Genomic DNA, 20,389 nt, shown 5'->3' with positions numbered 1-20,389 from the left:
CCAAAACCGGCTAAGCCACAGCTACGGCTCCCCCAACACCTGAGAGACTTTGTTATGGACATACAGGTTGCTGGGGACATCTAACCACCTAGGTGGGGGGCAATGGTCGGGATAGTCACGGTTCTTCCCAGGATGCATAGAGGTTGTTCGGATGTTCATAGTCGGCACCATAAGTGACATGAGTTTGACATTAATGTAAATTACCTGTGATTTATGTGTGAAAGTTAAACTACATGTTCTTGAGCCAAATAAAGAGCCGGTCCTGGAGTTGTGAGGTGTAAGGAACCCAGGACACTGAGCTAAGAAAGATGATAAATCTCTCTGCTGTGTAATCAAACCCACAATATGATTTTATACAAGAATCATTGAAAATGCTGTACAAAGCAGTGATAACAGTAAGTGCAAAAATATATATGCAGTTACACTCCAATTGTTCAGCCATATACCCAAGTTGAGTTTGGAGTCTGTAAACTGCCTTGTTTCACTATGACCTTGACAAATTGAGAGAAATTCAGTGCAAAATGCTGTTTTTTCCTCGTCCATCCATAGTGAGGCATCAATAGCCTACATAGCAAACGATTTTTTTTTCTATATTTTTATTTATTATTATTAATTTTTTTTAAACACATTTTAAGCGAGATTCTGGATGACACAGGAGGCGGACAAAATCCTCCCCTCCCCGAGTATGTGCCTCTCACGTCATTGCATAAATTCGGGTGTTAAGAGTTGGGCTTTGGGCCACACTTGAAACATATGAAGACCCAGGGCTCCTCGCGTAATGCCCTCACGATGTGCGAAAGTACAGGAGCAGTGTCACCGTTGTGTGTTTAGTCGTTTTAAAAAGGTTTTATACAACCCGCAACCCGTCACGTAAATCCTGGAAGATGTTTATTTACGCTGGTACTGCGCATGCGCCTCGGTCGCCGTAGCAACGGTTTGTTGACCAGCGATGAGACGAGACCTCGATACACGGCAGCATGAAACTCAAGCGGTTTCTTCTCAGATATTATCCACCAGGTAATACAAACGAAAACTTGCCTCTCTTCCAGAGAACACGACAGTGCTGCACAGAAATGTTTCCCACTTTGCAATGAACTTTCTGCAGCTTAACTTGTGTCGACCTTTAGCCATCTGAGCTCCAAAACTCAAATGTTGATTATCCGACTTCGGTTCGTTGTTTTTTTTTGGTGCCTTTCTTTCTTTCCTATCAGGTATAATCCTGGAATACAAGATGGGAGGATTATTACGGACCAAATCAATCGACCTTTTGGATTTGACTACAGAGTGCGTGAGTTGTACAACGTCAGCATAACATGTTAACAACTCTGTGGTTAAGTGTGTGATTTCATTACAACCTCTGAAGGAGTTTTGTCACTTTGTCCACCTGAGGTCAATCACCAAACTACCCTTTCTACATTTGCTCTGTTCTGAATGTGTTACCCAAAAAATAAAAAAAAAAATTTCACTACTTAATGCCGGCTGACACCCTTTATACTGTCCAACCATGGCACGCGTAGGATTAAGATTGGTTTGTAGTTGTATGTCCTTAATTTTGACATTTGTCTTGACGAAGACAACATGTATTTTTTGTTGTTGTTGTGTGTGTGGATACAAATCAAACTTTCAATGGGAATAACAAAAGTAAATCCGCTCGGCTCATTGTGACACTCAAAAGTGTGCTTAAATCTAACTAGAGGAGTTTTTCCCCTGCTGGTGAACTATACTTGGGTTAAAGGCTGGATTTAATGCTTGTTAAGCTGCATTTCATATCTAACAGAGCATCTTCTCTGGACTTGAATTGTTATTATTTTATTTTTTTTAGAGATTCGCTGAAAATATATATAAAATGTTTGCTAGTATTTTTCTTTTTTCATTTCGTGCAATCAAGTAATCTGCATTTTCCCTCCTTTATAGGACAGATCCAGATGAATTGGTGGCAGAAATCAGACAGTCGGAGCCTCTGATCACAGAGTCCCGGGCTGAGCAGGTCAAAGAGCTGGTCCTCCGACTTCAGCAGAAACAGGGCCAGCAGGACCACCACAGGTTCTGCTTCTGCAAGGTCAGACACTCGGCTCATGCTCGTATTGTTGGGACAGTAATAAACAAATAAACAGTGGCACGTCATTTACATGCAATACATGTCCTCCAAGCTGCCCAAGGTCCGTTGGCAGGTTTGTAAAATATATGTCTGGTTTTTTAATGAAACAAGTAAAGGAAGTTATTCTTTGTTTGCACAAACTTGGCACATATGATGTGTTGCATATTGAGAAACTAAAGGAATTCTGGTTAATTTTGCCTTGTGCAAATCTTTTTATTTTTTTTTTTACTATATTCTACACAGGCAGGTGAAATGACTTTGGTTGATAAAATTGTCGTCCACTTCAACTAAAGGCAGCAGAATATGAGCTCCACGATATGTGAATGTTATTTGTATTAGTGGAAATGTACGAGTGTGAATTGTAAAACTAGAAGTCGGTGCTCCAAAGAGGCGCTAGAGAGCAGCAGTGGTCAGCTTATTACGTTTTTAGGATTAGAAGACAAAGTAAGCGTGCCAAAAGTTGAACGACACGAGTAATATTAAATACCAATGAAGTCAATCACAGCAGCGTGCGGCGTCGGGAAGGATATTTCTCCAATTGTCTTTCTCTGTTCTCTTTCCAAGGACCTGAAGGCGCACATACTGCCGCTGACAAACGTTGCCTTCGACAAATCGGGGTCAAGGTGGGTTTCTAACATGCACTACTAGTCGGGCGCTTTGGAAATTTAAAAAAAATAAAAAATAAATAAAATTGCGCTTTACTCGTCTGTTCCCCCCCCCACTCCGCAGGTTTATAACTGGGAGTTACGACAGGACATGTCGAGTTTGGGACACGGCCTCAGGCGCAGAGCTGCACATGCTTGAGGGCCACAGAAACGTGGTGTACGCAATTGCGTTCAACAATCCCTACGGGTAAATGAGCTCGAGTCAGTCGCAACACACGAAGAGTCGCATTGCTTTGTGGTGTTTATCCTAAAACTGGACCGTTTTCCATCTTCCTTCCAACTCAAAAGAGACAAGATCGCCACCGGATCTTTCGACAAGACCTGCAAACTGTGGTGCGCCGCGACCGGCAAATGTTTTCACACTTTTCGGGGACATGTGGCAGAAATAGTATGTATGACGATCTGTTTTACTTTATATCCCGTTTGATTTTTTTTTTTGCAAGCGGGTATCAAACGCATGGAACTGTAAAAGAGACATTTGTGTATGGTGCAGGTGTGCCTGGCGTTCAACCCCCAGAGTACACTGGTGGCCACGGGCAGCATGGACACCACTGCCAAGCTGTGGGACGTGGAGAGCGGGGAGGAGGTGGCCACGCTGACAGTGAGTTACCTCGTTTTTTTTTTTTTTTACTCCTTTTGCGCTTTTCTTTCTGGCATTGTGACTCGGCACGCGTTCACTCTGCTTCACCGCGGTTTAAGTCCCTTTTAATTCACCCGCGCGAGTGTAAATGATTCCTAAACTGAATGCTGTTAATTGATGACTGACAGCGTTGTTACCGCCTCGCCTGTTCAACGTGATCTGATTGGGGGGACGGGGTGGGGGGGGGGGGGGGACGGGACGGGACGGGGACTGTTTAATAATGCTCTCATAACTCCCACCTGAGGGGGAGGAGTGTAGTAGTCGTCTTTGATGTGCAGACTGCACGTGGGTCCGTGGCGTGAGCGGTTTGGCTTGGCTGGCTGGCTCTGTGTCAGGAGCATGAAGAATCAAGTCACACTGACAGCAGTCAACAGAAAAGATCATCTAAAGCGTTTTGCTCTTGTATTTATAGTTTATTCCAAGAATTTAAAATCAACCGTGTAAGCTAAATGTTTTATGTTTATTATAATATATATATATATATATATGTATGTATATATATATATATATATATATATATTTGCAGTTTAAAACATGTGCATGAGGAAAAACAGGTCTCGTAAGAGGGAGAAGAGGCGGGACGGCGAGGGGTGATGCTCTCTGTTTTTATTCCATCCAGGGTCACACTGCGGAGGTCCTCTCTCTGTGCTTCAACACGGTAGGGAATCAGCTTGTCACTGGCTCCTTCGATCACACGGTTGCCATATGGGATGTTGCCTCAGGAAGGTCAGCTGTCACCATTGTTATTACGATGTATGCGCTGTTGTGTGCGTTTGTCATTACCGTACATGTGGAACACCTCTAGCTTTTTTGCACATAAGAGTGAACAGCGTTTGCTAATGCTTTTTTAATGCTTTTTTTTTTCCTTCTGTGTTTTCTTTCTCAGACGTGTCCACGCTCTGATAGGTCACACGGGAGAAATAAGCAATGTTCAGTTTAACTGGGACTGCTCCCTCATAGTCACAGGTTCCATGGACAAAACCTGCAAGGTGACCCATCATCACTCAAAGACTTTTTAACAAACCCGCCGTTAGTTTTGCCAAAATCCTTCCTCACCTCCTGGGATAACGTCCGTCGCCCGCTGCAATCGTTTGCACAATAATTGTCACTTAGCATTTTAAACTACCGCAGGTACTTGAGATGGATGGAATCCGTCATTCATACTCTCTCTTGTCCTCCATTTCTCACCTTCCATCTCTCCCCCACATCCGGTCTCTAAGGTCACCATCATTTCAAGTAGGAAAATGAAATCCTGATTCCTTAATTATGCCAAGATGAGTCACCCTCACGTGAACGAATTCTCCGCCTCACTGCATTATTCCGGGGGAAGATGACGAAAAAAAAAAAAAAAAAGCTACTTCAGACGCCTCACGGCTAATTGCGATGGATCTTTTATTATATTGCGCGTCCGCATGTGTGCGCGTTCCACTTTTTGTGCTTATGTGAATCGTGCCCGAGTGTGCAGAGTTATGTCTTTTTTTTTTTTTTCTTGCTCTGTGCAAATGTGTTTGCAGTTGTGGGAGGCAGTCAGTGGGAAGTGCGTGGCCACGCTAGTCGGACACAAGGAAGAAGTGCTGGATGTATGTTTTGATTTAGGCGGTCAGCTCATTGCTACTGCCTCGGCTGATGGTGAGCCTGACGATTTCATTCACTGCTACATTTACGTTAATAGCAAAGTCATGCTATTCTTTACGACTGTAAATACAGCGATTGTTGTTTATGTTATACTTGTTTCCTTTGATAAAAATCAACATTTTGAGAAGTAAAACTGGACTGTCGGTGCAGACTGGAAACCCTGTCTGTCCTCGTCGTTCTCAGGTACAGCGCGAGTGTTTAGCGCAACCACACATCAGTGTCTGGTGACCCTGGAGGGCCATGACGGAGAGATCTCCAAGGTAAGTCAGTGAACCCAAAACACCTATCACACAAGTCATTTTTACAATTATTTAAGCCGATGCTGAAGCTGTTATAGTCGTTTCCATGAATGTTTATTAAAAACGGCTCCCTTAAAGAAAAAAAACAACAACAACAACAACAACACGTTTTCCGCATGGGACACACGTGATCACGTGTGTGACAAAATGTTTACCACATGTTGCAAAATATGATATCATGGGGGGGGGGGGGATGTGGAAGGGTTTTCATATCGGAAGCTACATGGGCTTCACACATTACACCGTGCAAATGTTCCAAAAGAAAATGTTTCCCATGAGCAAAATATGTTTCACAATCACACATGAGTTTTTAAAGACAAAAAGACAAACGAATCATCAGTCACAACTATTTATATGACATTTATGTGTCGACTCAAATTTCAGGATCGTGACAGGTGTAATCACCGAAAAGCTAAAGTCTCACCCTGTTCACGAGCTAGCTTTTGTTTCGTGAGGCTTTGTTCGGCAATAAGATTTTGTATTGAAGTTGTTGTTGTTGTTGCTGAAAATGTTATCATTTTGTCTCTATTATAGACTAAATATATAGACAAAGATATAACAAGAGTCAACAGCACCGTTTCCAAAAGTCCCCAACTTTTTGGAAACGCATGGCTGGCGTGAAATTAAAATGAGCATATATTCTTCATAAAACTACATTTCTCAGTTTCAACATGATACGTTGTCTTTAGTTTATTCCTAATTAAATATGGGTTTTACATGATCTGCAAAATCATCGCATTCTGTTTTTATTTACACTTTTTGAAATGGGGTTATAATGTTTAGCATTCAATTAATAATATGAAGTAGCACAGAAATGAGTCCAAATTGTGTTTAAATTAGATTAGATCTGACTCTATTAATTGATTAATTTATGGCTACAAAATTGATGTCACGCAAATTGGGCCAAATTTACCTCCAGGTAACTTTTGACTTTGACAACTATGCAACAAGGCTCATGTTTAGAAATGTAATTGGAGCATTATCTTCACATTCAAATGATACTGACTGATTAAGTATTGTTGTAATGAGCCGCGGGGGCGCAAACGACAAGTTAGTGGATGCAGCTGAGAATGAGATTCGGGATAAAGCATGACGCTCAAGTGCCGGGACAGGAAATCCAGGCTTCAGGATGGTTTTTTTGTTTTTTTTTTGGTCACCTTTGTCCGTCGGTGAGCATAAACCGAGTTTGTGTCTTTGAACTCGGAGCGCACGCGTCACCGCCGCGTAATCACATGTAATCCCACATCCTTAAAAAAGACCGCTAACCCCGCGTAGTGGATTTTTTCCCCCCATTCACTGTTGGTCTGGTGTCGGCGCTCCGCACGCGAGCGCGTTTTCCACAGGTTGTGGCTCAGAGGCTTCTCTGTGTATGTCTTTAGTGAACATCAGACAGCCGGTAATAAAATAGGCTGGATGGAGGATGATTCCAGAGGATTATGACACTAATCTCTCCCTAACAGGACACCTCTCCCCCTCCTCTCCGTGCTTCTTAACCATTACTTCGCGGATTTGTGCTTCTATTTCAGTGTCTTGCTCAGTAGGCTTGTCTCAGTCTGTCCTCTAGTTAATTCACCTTGATACCATTTTTTTTTTATTTATAAAAAAAATATATATATAAATGATTGGACTGGTAATGGAATGACTGATTCCAAAGACCTGAGTGTGTATTTCTATTTGGACTCCAGTGTATAAACTGCAGCATGTCATGTCAGAAATTCACACCTTTTGTCTTTCAAATGTCCTTGCTTGCAATCCTTTCATTTCCACCTTGCACGCGCCATTGACTTTATTCGGACACTTAGATGATGCCAAAATGACAACCTGGAAAACTCATAACATTTTGTAGAGCACATTCGCAGAATGCTTCAAAGTAGAAGAGGAGGAGTCCTGAGTACAAGGCACTTTTGCAGCCCCGGGTTAAAAAGTCAATAAAGAAAGCTCTAAAATTGGTAACTCAAAAGATTTCAGACTGTTCTGGTGTTTTACAACATATTAGCATTCTTGATATCCATAAAGAGATTCTTCTGTGGCTTTTTCAGTACCAAAAAAAAACCAAAAACATCTCAGTGTAGTTTTACATCTCTCTGGAGCTCTTCAAAGAACCGGCTGCTTTGTGTTAATTACTGCGATCGTGAGCCTGGAAGGCACAGACACAAAGTAAAGCAATTTCCGGAATATTTGTGAGAGCTTGCAATTTTGGAAAAAAAATACTAGCTTTGTTAACGAAAATAACTCCTCACTTCCCATCAATAAGGCCCGTCACCCTCTCCTCTTGTCAGCAAAACAAACTCCAGTGATGGCATTTGTGGAAAATGGGGTCTTTGTTCAAGTTAGGAATACTGTATGTTAATTTAGCTGTTTACACACTTCAAGTTATAAGAGAGTGCAGTTTTTTTGTGTGTGTGTGTGTACAGCGTGCTAAATTAAGCTTTTATTTTGACAGCAGATTTAGCCTTTGTATTCTATATTAGTATATTAGTCACAGATTGTCCCGTTTTGTAAAGCTGCGTCACTTTCATGAATTCTTTGTTACTTTGAGGCCCATGGTTCAATAAATAAATCAATCAATATTATAATCCGTAAGTAATATGTAGCATAATATTATCGAAAGAAGTGATGACATATTACTTTTTAATAGGTAGAACTTAAAAACAACATTTTTTTTTTCCTTGAATTGCAATTTTTTTCTAGTTTCCACAATTTACCACAAAAAAAACTCAATGACTAAAATTTGCAAATTACATCCCAACTTTTGAGAAAATCTCCCGCAAAATCGCAGCTATTACAAAATAACTCGGCAAAATCCAGGAGGGACTGCCGACAATTTAGGAAATGAGAATAGAATTATTATGCTATATGACATTTTCACACGGCATTGATCCCATTGATACTTGGTCCCAGTACTCCTTTCTTATGCTCTATCTCTATTCCCTCCATTTTGATCTTTCTCCTTTCAATTTTTTCACCTGTCGTAGCTTACATTGTCATCGTCTTCCGTCAGCTTCTTCTGCAGTCAGTTTCCATTTCCATTGCCCTTAGCGCACGGTTTGGAGTTTTCAATAAAAGCGTACTTCGCTTCCATGACCATCTGGGGTCAACTTTATGTAATTATCCATTCCTTCACCCTACCGTCGGAATAGAAAACCATTCAGGGAGCTTTAACACAATCAGCTTTGGCCATGATTTTCACAATACTCTATTGCCTTCACTAAGTAGTGCCACCGGTGCATTTATTTTTCTTCTATTAAATGAGCTCTGCGGAATAATGCTGCCGACATGGCCGCTCATCTCCCTTCCCTCGTCGTCTCTTATCCGGCACTCCGTCGCTCACGTAGCACGAGGCTGACTCTCCTGCCTCTGTCTCTTTTGGTAGATCTGCTTTAGCCCCCAGGGCAGCAGGGTCCTGACCGCCAGCTCAGACAAGACGGCACGTCTGTGGGATGTTCGGTCCGGGGCGTGCCTGCAAGTCCTGGAGGGGCACAGCGACGAAATCTTCTCCTGTGTCTTCAACTACGAGGGCGACACCATCATTACAGGTGCGTAACTGTCTACGCACACGCCACATCTGTCGACCCCGCACCGTTAAAAATTGGAGCTTCGAGCGGTGAATAAAACTCCTGCTCACCAGCCGTCACAAATGCTTAATTGCACATTTGAGATGAAAAGCATGCAGCTGTGTCCTTCTGCGCAGCCACCTGTTTGTGTCTGTGCTCCCCTGCAGGCAGCAAGGATAACACATGCCGGATTTGGTACTGACCCCCTTCCGCTGACCCGTCACAGGCTCCGGCGGACGTGCGCGTGGACGCGCCGATCAATTTGTGTTTTTAATGCAACATACAATCTGCATCTGTTAAAGGTCCCATGTTGTAACGTTTCTGGTGCTTTATTGATTGTCCTGACATCCTCGTGAAGATATTTTTGTGGTTTTCAGTGTCAAAAACTCTTTTCAACACCGTCTCACACCACCTCTCTAAAGCCTCTCAGTGGAGCTCTTCTGAGGACAAGTATGATATTTTTTGACGTAGTCGACGACACATCAAAGTATGATATTTTTTTTGACATATTTGACAATATTCCATAATACGACTTGTTTTTTTTTTGTTTTTTTTTTTACATTTGGGGTGAAATACTAAAGTATGACTTCTTTTAAATATTTTGGACGACATGCCGTATTATGACTTTTTTTTCTTATTTTGGATGAACTGTTATAGTATAGTATAGTATTACCTCCGAAAAGCATAAGAAACATAAGGGGGTCCCTGACGTCTAAGAACGATGAAAAATATAACGCGGTATCCTTACGTCTGAAAAGGATGAAATTCGTATGACTTTCTGGTCATATTTTGGACGGCATGTTGTATTATGACTTTTTGGACATATTTTGGACGACTTGCTATAGTAGTACTTTTTTTGCATATTTCGTTTCAAAACTTCCAAAAAAGGGAAATTTCCCTTTCAAAATGTCCAAAAAAAAATGGAAAATTTCCTTTTCCAAATTTCCCAGAAAGAGAAAATTTCCCTTTTAAAATTTCCAAAAAAGAGAAAATTTTCTTTCTGTTAAATGTTACGAATATTCAAGAGTGCTTGTATTTCACATCACAGAAATTTATTGATGTCAAAAGATAAATACATTCAGTTCTACCGTGACAGAGTTTACAGCTGAATCATGTGCTCCCCCCGCCCCCCAATGCTGATGTAACACTAGATTACCACTAAGTAGAGAAATAAACAGACCAGATCCACACACAAATTCAACATTACAAACCTTACTCTGTCTGTCAGACATAGTAAAAGCTAGAGAGCAGTCCACTACTCCAAGGTGCAGCAGTTCCAAATCTACAGTATATACAGTACAGCTATCCAAAATAATCAGTTCTCAAGTAACTTGACCAAAATAACATCTTACTTAGAACTGAATTTCAAAGTCACAACAGAGCTGGTATGTTGGCCAATGAACACAACAAACACATGGATGATTTGCTAATGCTAGGTAAGTGGCTATCAGGAGAAAGTGAAAGGACTTTTTCTGGGCTCACATCTGAACAGCCTCTTTTACAAATACAAAAGGTTTGAGCATGTTGATCTGTGGGGAGAATTTAACCTGATTTTCCTGTGCTGTATAAGTACTTTGTGTCATGTGTTCATTTGGAGTAAGTAAATAAATACATAAATTGGTTGTGAGAATCTGTAAATATATATATTTATGTATAATCTGGAGCAGTTACAACCTGGTGACTATAATCGCTTAAGGGCTCAGTTCATATCGACCAGAAAGGTCCAACCCGTGTACTTGCAGCGTACTGCGTGTTGTAAATCTGAAAACAAAACACATGCTCTTAAAGGGACACAGGTCCATTCGTCGCTGCGAATAGACATAAAACGCAACCTTCATGGACAGGGCGAGAGGTATGAATTTCTCAAGTATGCCGAGTGCGTCGCAGCAGCAGACGCTTGATGTGGTCACACATGGCCCGGGCAAACGGGCTGGGAATGTGTCACAAGTGTGAGAGAAGGAAGTGAGCATGTGCGTTCGCAGTATGAGGAGGTTAGTCCATCCTAAAGGGTCTCCAACAGCCAATCAAACAGGCTGGCCCGGAGAGAACGGTTGGCCTCCTCCTTTTTCTCCTGCAGCTTACAGAATTGAACCACAGCGCTGAACAAGTCTGTAATCCGCCACGCCTTCTGAGACATCAGGTGGACCACCCTCTGGAACTTAAGAGAAAACGAAAACAGAGTAAATGTACGGTCATCAGTTTCATTTTGTGGATAAATGTCTGTCAGTTCTGTATTCATTCCGCTGCTTTAATGTGACTTTCCAACAACTGTGCCGACCTTTGCAACCCTCTTCTCTTTGGACTTCCTGAAGAAGAGACCAGGAAGGCCCAAATCGGAGGCAGCGATCCACTGCAGGGCCACTCTCAGCTCCGTGTCCACACAGTCCGACTCGAGATCACAGTTTACCACCAACAGCTCCCTGAGGTGCTGCTGCCGCCGCCGCCGCCGCCACCTGCCGTCCTCGCTGAACCGCCCCCTGAAAGATGACACGTGCCAGGTCGTACCGTGTCGATGGGTCATCTCTACGCTACGCGCCTCGGTGTTAACTATGCTCACGCCTCACCGTCAAAGCACCGTGGGACTGCGCGGACAATTCTTTCTGTTCTCTACTTGCTGCGACATCAAAAGCCAACATACAAAACCCTCTCGCGCAATCACACGGCATGTTCAGCTTCATAAAGTAAAAAATATGCTGAGCTCGGTTTTGCTTTGGGATGATCTTTGTTTGACCCGTTAAACAAAGATGAATATAATGTTGAGACACTTTTCGAGCTACGGACCCTTTTATTTTATTTATCTATGACCGTCCTGAATTCATAAAAGACAATTGCCTCTATTCAAGCGCATCAGTTTGACAGGTCAATCTCAGAGAATAACCACATACTGTGCCTCGAGGGTTCCTGGTGAGGAATAATTAGCAGGTGAATGACACCGAGATGTCATAAAAATCCATGACGACACTTACCAAAGACATTTCCTTTAGTTCCTGCCTGATGGCCTTTCTCGGTCTCCTCGCTGTGAGGAAAGGAAAATGTAATTTAGTAAACAGTCCAACATTGTTGGAGATATTTTTTAATTTGCTTTATTCCCAAGAATTAGATGAGAAAATCGCTACCACTTATGTCTGTATGGGAAATATTAAGCAATGTCCAAAAGCGGTTATCTTAGCTTAGCTGAGATTGGCGGGGGAACAGTCCTGTTTGTTTAACACATCCCAAAAAACTAATTGTAAAAACTACACATTGTATTTATAGAATGCTTATAGAATATATATATAGAGAGAGAATGCACTGCTAAACTAAATCTTTACAGTCGAGATGATAGAATAGAATAGAATAGAATAGAATAGAATAGAATAGAATAGAATAGAATAGAATAGAATAGAATAGAATAGAATAGAATAGATGCAGTCGGCTGGGGATGACGTCACCCACAGGTTTTCTGAGGAGCGGTTTTGAAGCTCGGTTATAGGTGTTTCTGGCCCGTCGCCATCTCGGTAGTGCCTGTCTCAGTCTTACCGACAGCAAAATCAAAAATCAAAAGCAAAGAGGTGGTGCATGGAAGGAGCAGAGGCAGGTCGAACAAGGCCTGGTCAACTGCAGAGAGCTAGCCAACTGTCACGACACCAACCGGTCATTCAAAGCAGTCCCGTCCTTAATTATTCACAACTTGGTGAATTATACAAAAATAATATATATATGTGGGTATGTATACCCCCTTACAGGAACGGGGAAATTAGCTGTTGAGCCCAAAATTGCCTTCGTATCAGGCTGTAAACATGTTGTAAACTTGGGCAGTTTAAAAAAAAATTGTGAGCACTAGTGCATTTGTGATTTCACCGTGGACTTGAGCAGAGGGAGCACATCCAACTTTGTGTAAAAAAAAAAATAAAAAAAAATCAGGAAATTGGCACCAGAGACATTTGACATGCTTCATAAAGTCTACGGCAATGAAGCACTGAGCTGGGCGAGGTGTTTTGAGGGGAACAGAACGTCACCGTCCGAGACTGAAGAAGGGACGCGAGGTCGGGAGTTCAACCTGTTAGTGCACAATGTGCAGCACCGTGACGTGCACGGGGAAGGAGGATGGCATAACTCTGATGAGCGTTAAAACATTTTTTTTGTCGCTTTACCAAACTCAGAACCCCGAATTACGCGCGCTTTTGTGAGTAGTGGTCCCGGCGCGTTGGCGATGTTTTACGCGCCTGCAACTTTAGCAGAGAGCGTACGTCAACGTTGTGACACATTAATGGGGAGCAGAAAGAAGTACCAGGGAGACAAATCCAGGGGGAGGATGGGTGCAACAATTGTTTTATTGCGGGCGAGCAACACGAGGCTTTTAATTCCGCTGTGAGCAGGCTCGTTGTCATTTTTGCAGGACCCGAGTGCCATCGTGCCACAGTTCGGGTTATTTGCACTCGATTTCTTCCCCTTAGACAACTCGGAACATCGCAGTAGAGCTCCGTGTTGACAGTCTGACTAATTAATTCACAGTGCACAACCCTGCAAATGCCAAAGAAAATCCACCTGAACCGATTCGCCTTTTTTTTTTTTTTTCAGTTGGGGACAGTGACGTTCTGCGCCTTGGAAATGTAAATGTCACATAAAACTCCCAGGCTGGTTCATTGCTTCCTCACCACAAGCTTTCTGAAGCATTTTAAGGGCCTCTGCTGTCAAATTTCCAGAGTTTGACACAACATTTAATGCGCATCCTCTGGTCACGTCTACCAGACAAATCGCTGTGCTCCTGAAATGCTGCTCACAAAAAAACCTGCGTAACTCGGGTGCTGATTTTGATCAAGGAATGACATTTGTAACACTTGCTCATTTGGGTCATACCTTTCTCCTGCCCTATGCATGTCACGGTGCTGCACATCATTTACGCGCAACAGGAACGGTCTCAGAACTTATTGATCCAGTCTCGTATATTCGGTCTCAGGATCAGACTGTCAATACAGAGTTCTACTGTGACGTTCTGAGGTGTTTAAGAGGAAACATTTGACGCAAATCGCCCGGTTTCTTCAACATGATGACGCATTTTTCACCTGCAACAGGAAATCCATCGCTCACCACCAACCCCGCATGTCGGATTTGGCTCTCTGCGACTTCTCGTTGGTCCCCAAATGTTTGACGCAAAATGAAATGGGCATTCTTGCTGAAGTCCGTGGTGAAATCACAAATGCTCTTTCCCGGAGGTCATAAAAAAACATGTGTAGCTCAGGTGTCTATGATGATCAAGTGACATGACTTGGAACACTCGCTTGCAAAAGTTATAGCTTCCTCCTGCTCCGTGAACGTCACTGTGCTGCACTCTGTTCGTGCACAACAGGAACAGTCTCTGAACTTTTTAATCACCCCTCATATGTCTGTTATGTCTATTAAAGACAAGATGATTATCTGTGCTGGAGTGACAATAGACCCGTCTCTGCAGAATGTCTGAGCGTGAGAATTGAAGAAAAAGCAATAACTGCACTTCTCTGCCGTATTAAAATCATGTCATGATGGACATGATAGTGACACAATAATGAAAAATATATCAACACCGGCTTGTGACAGTGACATATACCTGATTACTGTGCTCTGAGTGGGCACATCAGAAAAAGCGTCCAGGTCTGCCAGGCCTAGGCTAGATGTGCTGCTGGTTCCATTCCTGTAAAACCAAAAAAAAACAAAAAACAAACCCACGAGTGATAGTGTCATTTATATGCTGTCTTAAGACATCCAACATGATCGCTGACTGAGAACAATTACCAAGCGCAGGGGATGCAGGTCATGTTTATTAGCTGGTGATTAATATATAAATAGCAGCTGCAGCAGAATTGGACGCTCAAGCCGGGAGAGCTGGTGACTTTAGTCTGGCAGCAAGCCCGCCTGAATATGGGGATGAGGAGATCTGGAGGTAGTTTAGGTGGGTAGGGTGGACAGGCAAGGCTGGCAGCCATGCCCTTGTGCCGGCAACATGGATCAGGGATGAGGTGGAGTTAAAGGAAGCAGGTAGATGGAGAAATTGCGAGGAGCAGCAAGTGTTATGGTGGGGTAGACAACTATTTTTGCCATTAAAAACCTTAAGTCATTGCTGCACTGAGCTCATAGAACCTTCCAGCTTCTACTATTTAAACTACACATGCAGTTTAAGATACTTACTTGATGTTAGTAAAGTTATTTGGCCCATTATTGTAGCTTATTACTTTACTATTTGAGGCAAAGCAGAGCATCATCCTCAACACAGAGCTGTGACTCCACACTGTGAGTTGGATAAACAAATGAGACTTTGAAGAAGCAGAGGATGGTGTAGCGAATCTTCTGGATCAGTCTTTAGGTATGTGATGTCACAGCCCTGTACCACTGCATGTAGCGGACCCTGGACAGGGTTTAGCCCTGTGTGGTTTTGTGGAGTGAGCTCTGTGCTAAACACTGCTTTAGCAGGTGTGGGTATCACAGCAGCAGGGAGTAAATTGGCATTGGCACAGGAGAACACGAGTGTCAGTAGCAATGGGCCAATGAGAGTGGGGTGAGGGTGAGATTAGCAGCGTTTGGAGCGGGATATCAAGGAGCAACGGTTACTGACCCCTCGCTCAGCTGGATAAAACTACTGGTCTCCTCTTGGGGGTCATCTTCGGGGGTTATGTGAGACCAGCTCCCCGTGCTCTCTTCACTGCTAGCACTCATAGAACGCTTGTCCCTCTTCACTACTGCAGCCACCGGCGCAGCTGGCCTTTCCCTCTCACTGCTGGGGAGAGCAAACCGCAAGATGGTGGGAGTGACCATCAACTGGTAGTCTGCTGCAATGTGTAGTTAACTTTTGGCTGTTGTTCTCTTGTTCCTGTATTTACTGTTCTGTCATGTGCTGTAAAACACAGTTTTGTTCAAACTGAAATGCATTTTTAAAAGGCAGTGATGGGACAATTTCTGCTCTTAACATGAACATTAACCCTGTAAAAATGACAAGCCTTTAGAATTTGAACTATCAACTCACCACGTACATAGAAAGCTATTCAATTTCAATGTCTCTAATGCATCAGCAAACTGCATTTCCCATGGGGCCTTTGGGATTGTCAGTGTTTTTCAGGAAACTGATTAAATTAAGTCATAATTAGATGATTGAGGGCTGCCATCCTCAACAACTCTAGAGGGAAATAAGGTTTTATTGACGAGGCGATTGATTGAGTTCCAGCCTGACACAAGGAATAAACAGATGCGCTCCACTTGTTTCTGGATTAGATGCATTGTCAAGTGAAAAAGAGCACGTCTTGTGACTCTCCTGTGGCCTAAGTGACTTGTATCTTTTTCTTACAGTAACTGTTAAACATGGCTTGTTTTGAGGATCTACATTTTATCTGGATATTATTTTTTTTTTACTTTCCACCATATGCATATAGCTTCTATACTATACTGGATTATACTGTATTTATGTATGCAGTATGCTCCAGTCTGCATTACCCCAGAATATTAACTAGCATGTCCTCTGGGAGCATCCCTGCTCTTCTGCCTCCCGTGAAAGGTCACTCAAGAGACTTTGCGCTTTTAGAATTAGACTGAATCTCGCCACCGTGCTGAGTCCTTGTCTTGCTGAAGTGTCAGTCTGGTTTGACACGTAAGACCGACCATGTCTAACAATGCAACACCCAAAATTCTTCATTTCCTTTAGGTCAGCCAATGTAATCTATATGACTACCTATGAATTCTAGTGTGTTAGCCAAGTGTGATTGCAGCTTGTACTGATTGAGTTCAACAGCCCCTCTGTGTATAAAAGATGAAGCCACTAAAAGCTCTCTGTGCGCACAGTACATCACCCACAGCGTGAGTCACAGCCTAGCCAAAGGTTTGTCAAACCTCGCACACAGCTAAAAGAGATTAGTTTTTCCAGTAAATAGATCCTCTGCCACAGTCTAGGAATAGCTTTGGTACACAGCAGAACTGGAATTTATTTGTTTAGTGCCGATTTTCATACACTTAAATGTTTATTTGAAAAATAATCATGTGGTTCTTTATTTCTTTCTCTTATTCTAGTCAGACAGATTGACCTTAACCTCTCACATCTACTGTATGATTCTGTTACATGGCTATAAAAAAAAAAAAAAACCTTCTGCGTGAGGGAGAGGTCTGACTGAGTGTGAGCAGTGTCATACCTGCTGCTGTTGACCGTAGCTCTCTCCATACACTTGGGAGCTGACGTGTCTGCAGATATGTCCTGACGTCCTCCTCCTGTCCGTTTCGGGTTTAAAAGAGTCTCTTCATCTCTCTGATCTCCCTCAATGTGGATCAGCGGCACATCTCTGGGGCCCCTCATGCAGGGCGCACTGCTGTCACTGGCCCCGGACCCGGACCCGACTCCAGTGCCATGTTGCTCCTGGCTGGACTTACCGCGACTACAACTTAGATGCGATTGTTTGAACCCCCTCCTTCTCTCGCCAACAGGCATGTGTGGCTGAGGGTGCGACCCGGGTGTGCTCCCAGCCACATCTTGCTGTCCCCCGAGTGCAGACCTACCAATATCTACAATGTCAGCTGCCAGGCGATTGGCAAATTGCTGCACGTGGGGCTGGTAGCAGTCTCCTGCAGCCTCCAGCTCAATACTGTCTTCTGGATCAGCAATGATCTTGTTCTTTCTCATCAAGGACTCAATGGAGCTCGACCAGGTCTCATGAATCAGCATGTCAGTGATCTGGTCACTCTTACCCCTTTGATAAAGGCAGGAATCTGACTTACACAGTCCCGTGGCTGACACTGAGTTGGTGGGGAAGATATTCAGCATGTCTCCACGCACGTTGCGGGCAAATCCGTCAAAAGAGTTGGCTTTAATGGGCGAGTTGACAGTCAGTCTTGAGTCTGAGGAGCGACGGTCTGGGACAGAAGACTGACGTATACAGAAGGGTGTTCTAGGAGAAGGGGGGAACAGGCTGTTGCTCCACTCTTTAGTCTTGGCAATGCCATATTCTCTGTTTTCCTTATCCATATCATGAAGCATAAACCTGTAGAACTCCTCCGTGATGCTCTCTGTGCTCGACTGTTTAGACAGGCAGGATGAGGCCCTGACATTTAGGTGACCATTTTTTTTTGATGCAGCCTGTTGCACAGCTGCTGCCAGGATGCTGCTGGCATTCTTCCCGGCGTAGTAGTCAAGCAGAAGGTCGAAGCCTCTGCCCTCAGTCTCCATCTGGTTTACCATGAACCTTGAGAACTCATCTGTGATGCTCTCGCAGCTGGACTGCTTTGAGATCGAGCTGCCACGGCTCAAGTTCTGACCTAAACGACTGCCGGGGCCCAGAGTGTTGTGTGGGCCTGAGGGGTCTGCGTCTTCTTCTGGAATGCTCTCATAACTAGATGCCTTACCACGGCTCCACCTCTCGCACTGCAGCCTGCTGCGCTGCTGGCCTGTTTTAGAGGTATCCACCACATTGAGTTCAGGGCAGTTCATGATCCTTGCTGTGACTTCAGAGGCAAAGAGAGCAAATGGGTCCTGTGGCTCATCGAGGTTGACCGACTCATCCACCACCCGGTTGACCAGTCGCTCCATTAGTTCTGGTTGTTCCTCTGTTTTCCTCTTGATCTCACTGAGGCGCGGTGCCCGATGCTTCTTGGACGCGGCGTTGCTGCTCTGACCCTCTTTCCTCCTGAGCACAGTGCGGCAAGCAGGGATCAAGTAGGCTTCTGGTCCTTCGGTAAATGCCCCCTTTAGGGCGCAAAACCAGGGTTGTTTCCCGGTGGAGTTTTCCAAACAAATGGCTGCTAGTTCAGTGGCCATAGACACCACTGTCGCAGCCAAATCATCAGCATAGCAAGTGATAGGCGTCCTGAACTCCTGGTCAACTTTCAAAGACAGTAGAGAACAGTTCAGGGAGGACTGCGGGGTGAGGGAGGCTTGTCTGCTGTCGGTGGCTGTCGCTAGCCGACCCCTCCTCTCTGTGCTGTGATTTGGGATTTCACTCAAAGGCTCTCTGATGGCACCACTGCCCAGCTGGAGGTCAGACAATTCTTTGGGCAGCATGGAGGTGTGTTTAGACTGACTTTGTCTGCATAATGACTGCTGCTTTTCTTTGATGTGGGCTGTCGTAGAGAATGCAATGACATCACTTTCCTCAAGCCCATGTTTCTGCCTCAGCCCTGCAACCATTGGTAACTTATCGATGTAGTGCACCATGCCACTGTGGTTGTCGCTATTAGTGGACAGACTATGGCCAACTAAGCACTGCAATTGACTTAACGGGTCCTTGCTTTCCTTGGTGGTAGCAGGCTCGCCCTCTGGAGTTTCACCTGACCCTTGGTCACATCTGGAGATGTGACAAATTTTTTTCTGTGTCAGACAAAGAATATCAAACAGCAAATTGTTTACACTGTCCTGCAGAAAAACCTGGAGGCTTGGTGCCTCTTTTCCAGTGCCTTCTAGTTCCTGTTTCTTTTTTGCTTTCTCTAAAGCATGCTTGAAAAGACTGTCTGCCACCTCATTTATTAAGTCGTCCACCTCTCCTTCATCCATGCAGCATTTCTTTGGACAAGTAATGCCATCTACTATCTTGTTATGTGTGGATTCCAGCAGGTGGGCAACGCTTTTGTAGCCTTGTGGTTGAGTGAGCACCTCAGCTGCTTCCCTGTGCAGGACCTCAGCGATGTTTGCACGAAATGCTTCAACACTGGTACCCTCTGCTACGCTGCAATGCAGCGTGAAGGCGGTGGAGGCCTCGGCAGCAGACATCAGACCTCGCGATGCTGTGTAGATTTCAATCGAATCGGCATCAGAATCGCCACCCTCTCCTGGCTCCTCCGTTAGCTCCACAGCTGCTACTGCACCGGCTACCTTAGCCATGCCGCACATAGCCGAGGAGAAGGAGTAGTCCCCTCTTTCCTCTGGTTCCTGCAGCTCCTCCGTGTCCTCCTCTGAAGCAGATTCAAGCTGTTCTGTCAGCTGTGGAGTAGTTATGGTGCCAATAACGCTGGCAGCGCAGGCCAAAGCCATTTCTACATGTTTGGATGTGTGTCCTCCATTGTGGTGGGTAATGTGAGCCTGTGTCCCATTCGGTGGCGTTTCTCTGGCTTTGGCAGTGATATTGGGGTCGGGCACATGAGACACCTGGGTCTCTGGCCATTCTGCCGCCCCATCAGAACTGTCTGGGCTCTGAACTATGACAATTTTAGGAAGTTCGAAAGAGCAGGTGCGCTGTTGGGAAGGCTCTTTGGTCTTTGAAGGACTATTGGATTTGGAAAGACGACTGGAGAGGGACACGCTGACAGCTGCCTCAGAGACAAAGGAGGTTTCATCTTGAGAGAGCCTGATGAAGGCATCTTGAAGTACGGACTCGGCCAGATTGGTGGCGTAGTGACCGGCTGATTCCTTAGTATGAAGACTCGCTTGCTGATGCCCTTCCTTTTTTACCTCAGCATCCCCCCTGTTCTGATGATGGGCCAGCTGTCCCCTGTGACGCACACGTCTGACACAATGTTTCTGTGTAGCCTCGACCACACTCTCTTCCAGGTCAACACTCTCTGGCTCTGTGAAGAGA

The 20,389-nt window shown here is 44.2% G+C and overlaps 2 protein-coding genes across 2 annotated transcripts in view; one reads left to right on the top strand and one right to left on the bottom strand.

Annotated features, from left to right (window-relative positions):
- Positions 1-931: 931 nt before the first annotated feature.
- Positions 932-9,943, top strand: daw1 (dynein assembly factor with WDR repeat domains 1). The gene is made up of 13 exons (XM_069724062.1): positions 932-1,017; positions 1,212-1,284; positions 1,915-2,059; positions 2,663-2,721; positions 2,828-2,950; positions 3,052-3,151; positions 3,257-3,364; positions 4,023-4,129; positions 4,290-4,392; positions 4,918-5,032; positions 5,222-5,298; positions 8,711-8,873; positions 9,059-9,943. The coding sequence occupies exons 1-13, from the start codon at positions 978-980 to the stop codon at positions 9,091-9,093; spliced, it is 1,248 nt and encodes a 415-aa protein (XP_069580163.1). The 5' UTR covers positions 932-977; the 3' UTR covers positions 9,094-9,943.
- sphkap (SPHK1 interactor, AKAP domain containing) overlaps positions 9,927-20,389 on the bottom strand; it is a 32,612-nt gene continuing 22,149 nt past the window's right edge. The window contains 7 exon segments of the mRNA XM_069723943.1: positions 9,927-11,049; positions 11,170-11,319; positions 11,322-11,368; positions 11,858-11,907; positions 14,458-14,541; positions 15,460-15,621; positions 17,021-20,378. Of these exon segments, the coding sequence (XP_069580044.1) occupies positions 10,894-11,049; positions 11,170-11,319; positions 11,322-11,368; positions 11,858-11,907; positions 14,458-14,541; positions 15,460-15,621; positions 17,021-20,378 (4,007 nt within the window). The 3' untranslated portion in view covers positions 9,927-10,893.

This window comes from Brachyistius frenatus, unplaced genomic scaffold, assembly GCF_029030835.1.
Source record: "Brachyistius frenatus isolate BFR_SWC_R1_liver_20210118 unplaced genomic scaffold, ASM2903083v1 Contig_1, whole genome shotgun sequence".
Taxonomy (NCBI): domain Eukaryota; kingdom Metazoa; phylum Chordata; class Actinopteri; family Embiotocidae; genus Brachyistius; species Brachyistius frenatus.
This window is presented reverse-complemented; position numbering and strand designations above follow the sequence as displayed.

Bases quoted from the DNA above. Each gene is read 5' to 3' on its own strand.
- daw1 (XM_069724062.1), top strand. From the start codon at position 978: ATGAAACTCAAGCGGTTTCTTCTCAGATATTATCCACCAG. The intron at 1,285-1,914 runs GTGCGTGAGTTG...CCTCCTTTATAG, and splicing joins CTTTTGGATTTGACTACAGA to GACAGATCCAGATGAATTGG. The intron at 3,365-4,022 runs GTGAGTTACCTC...TATTCCATCCAG, and splicing joins AGGAGGTGGCCACGCTGACA to GGTCACACTGCGGAGGTCCT.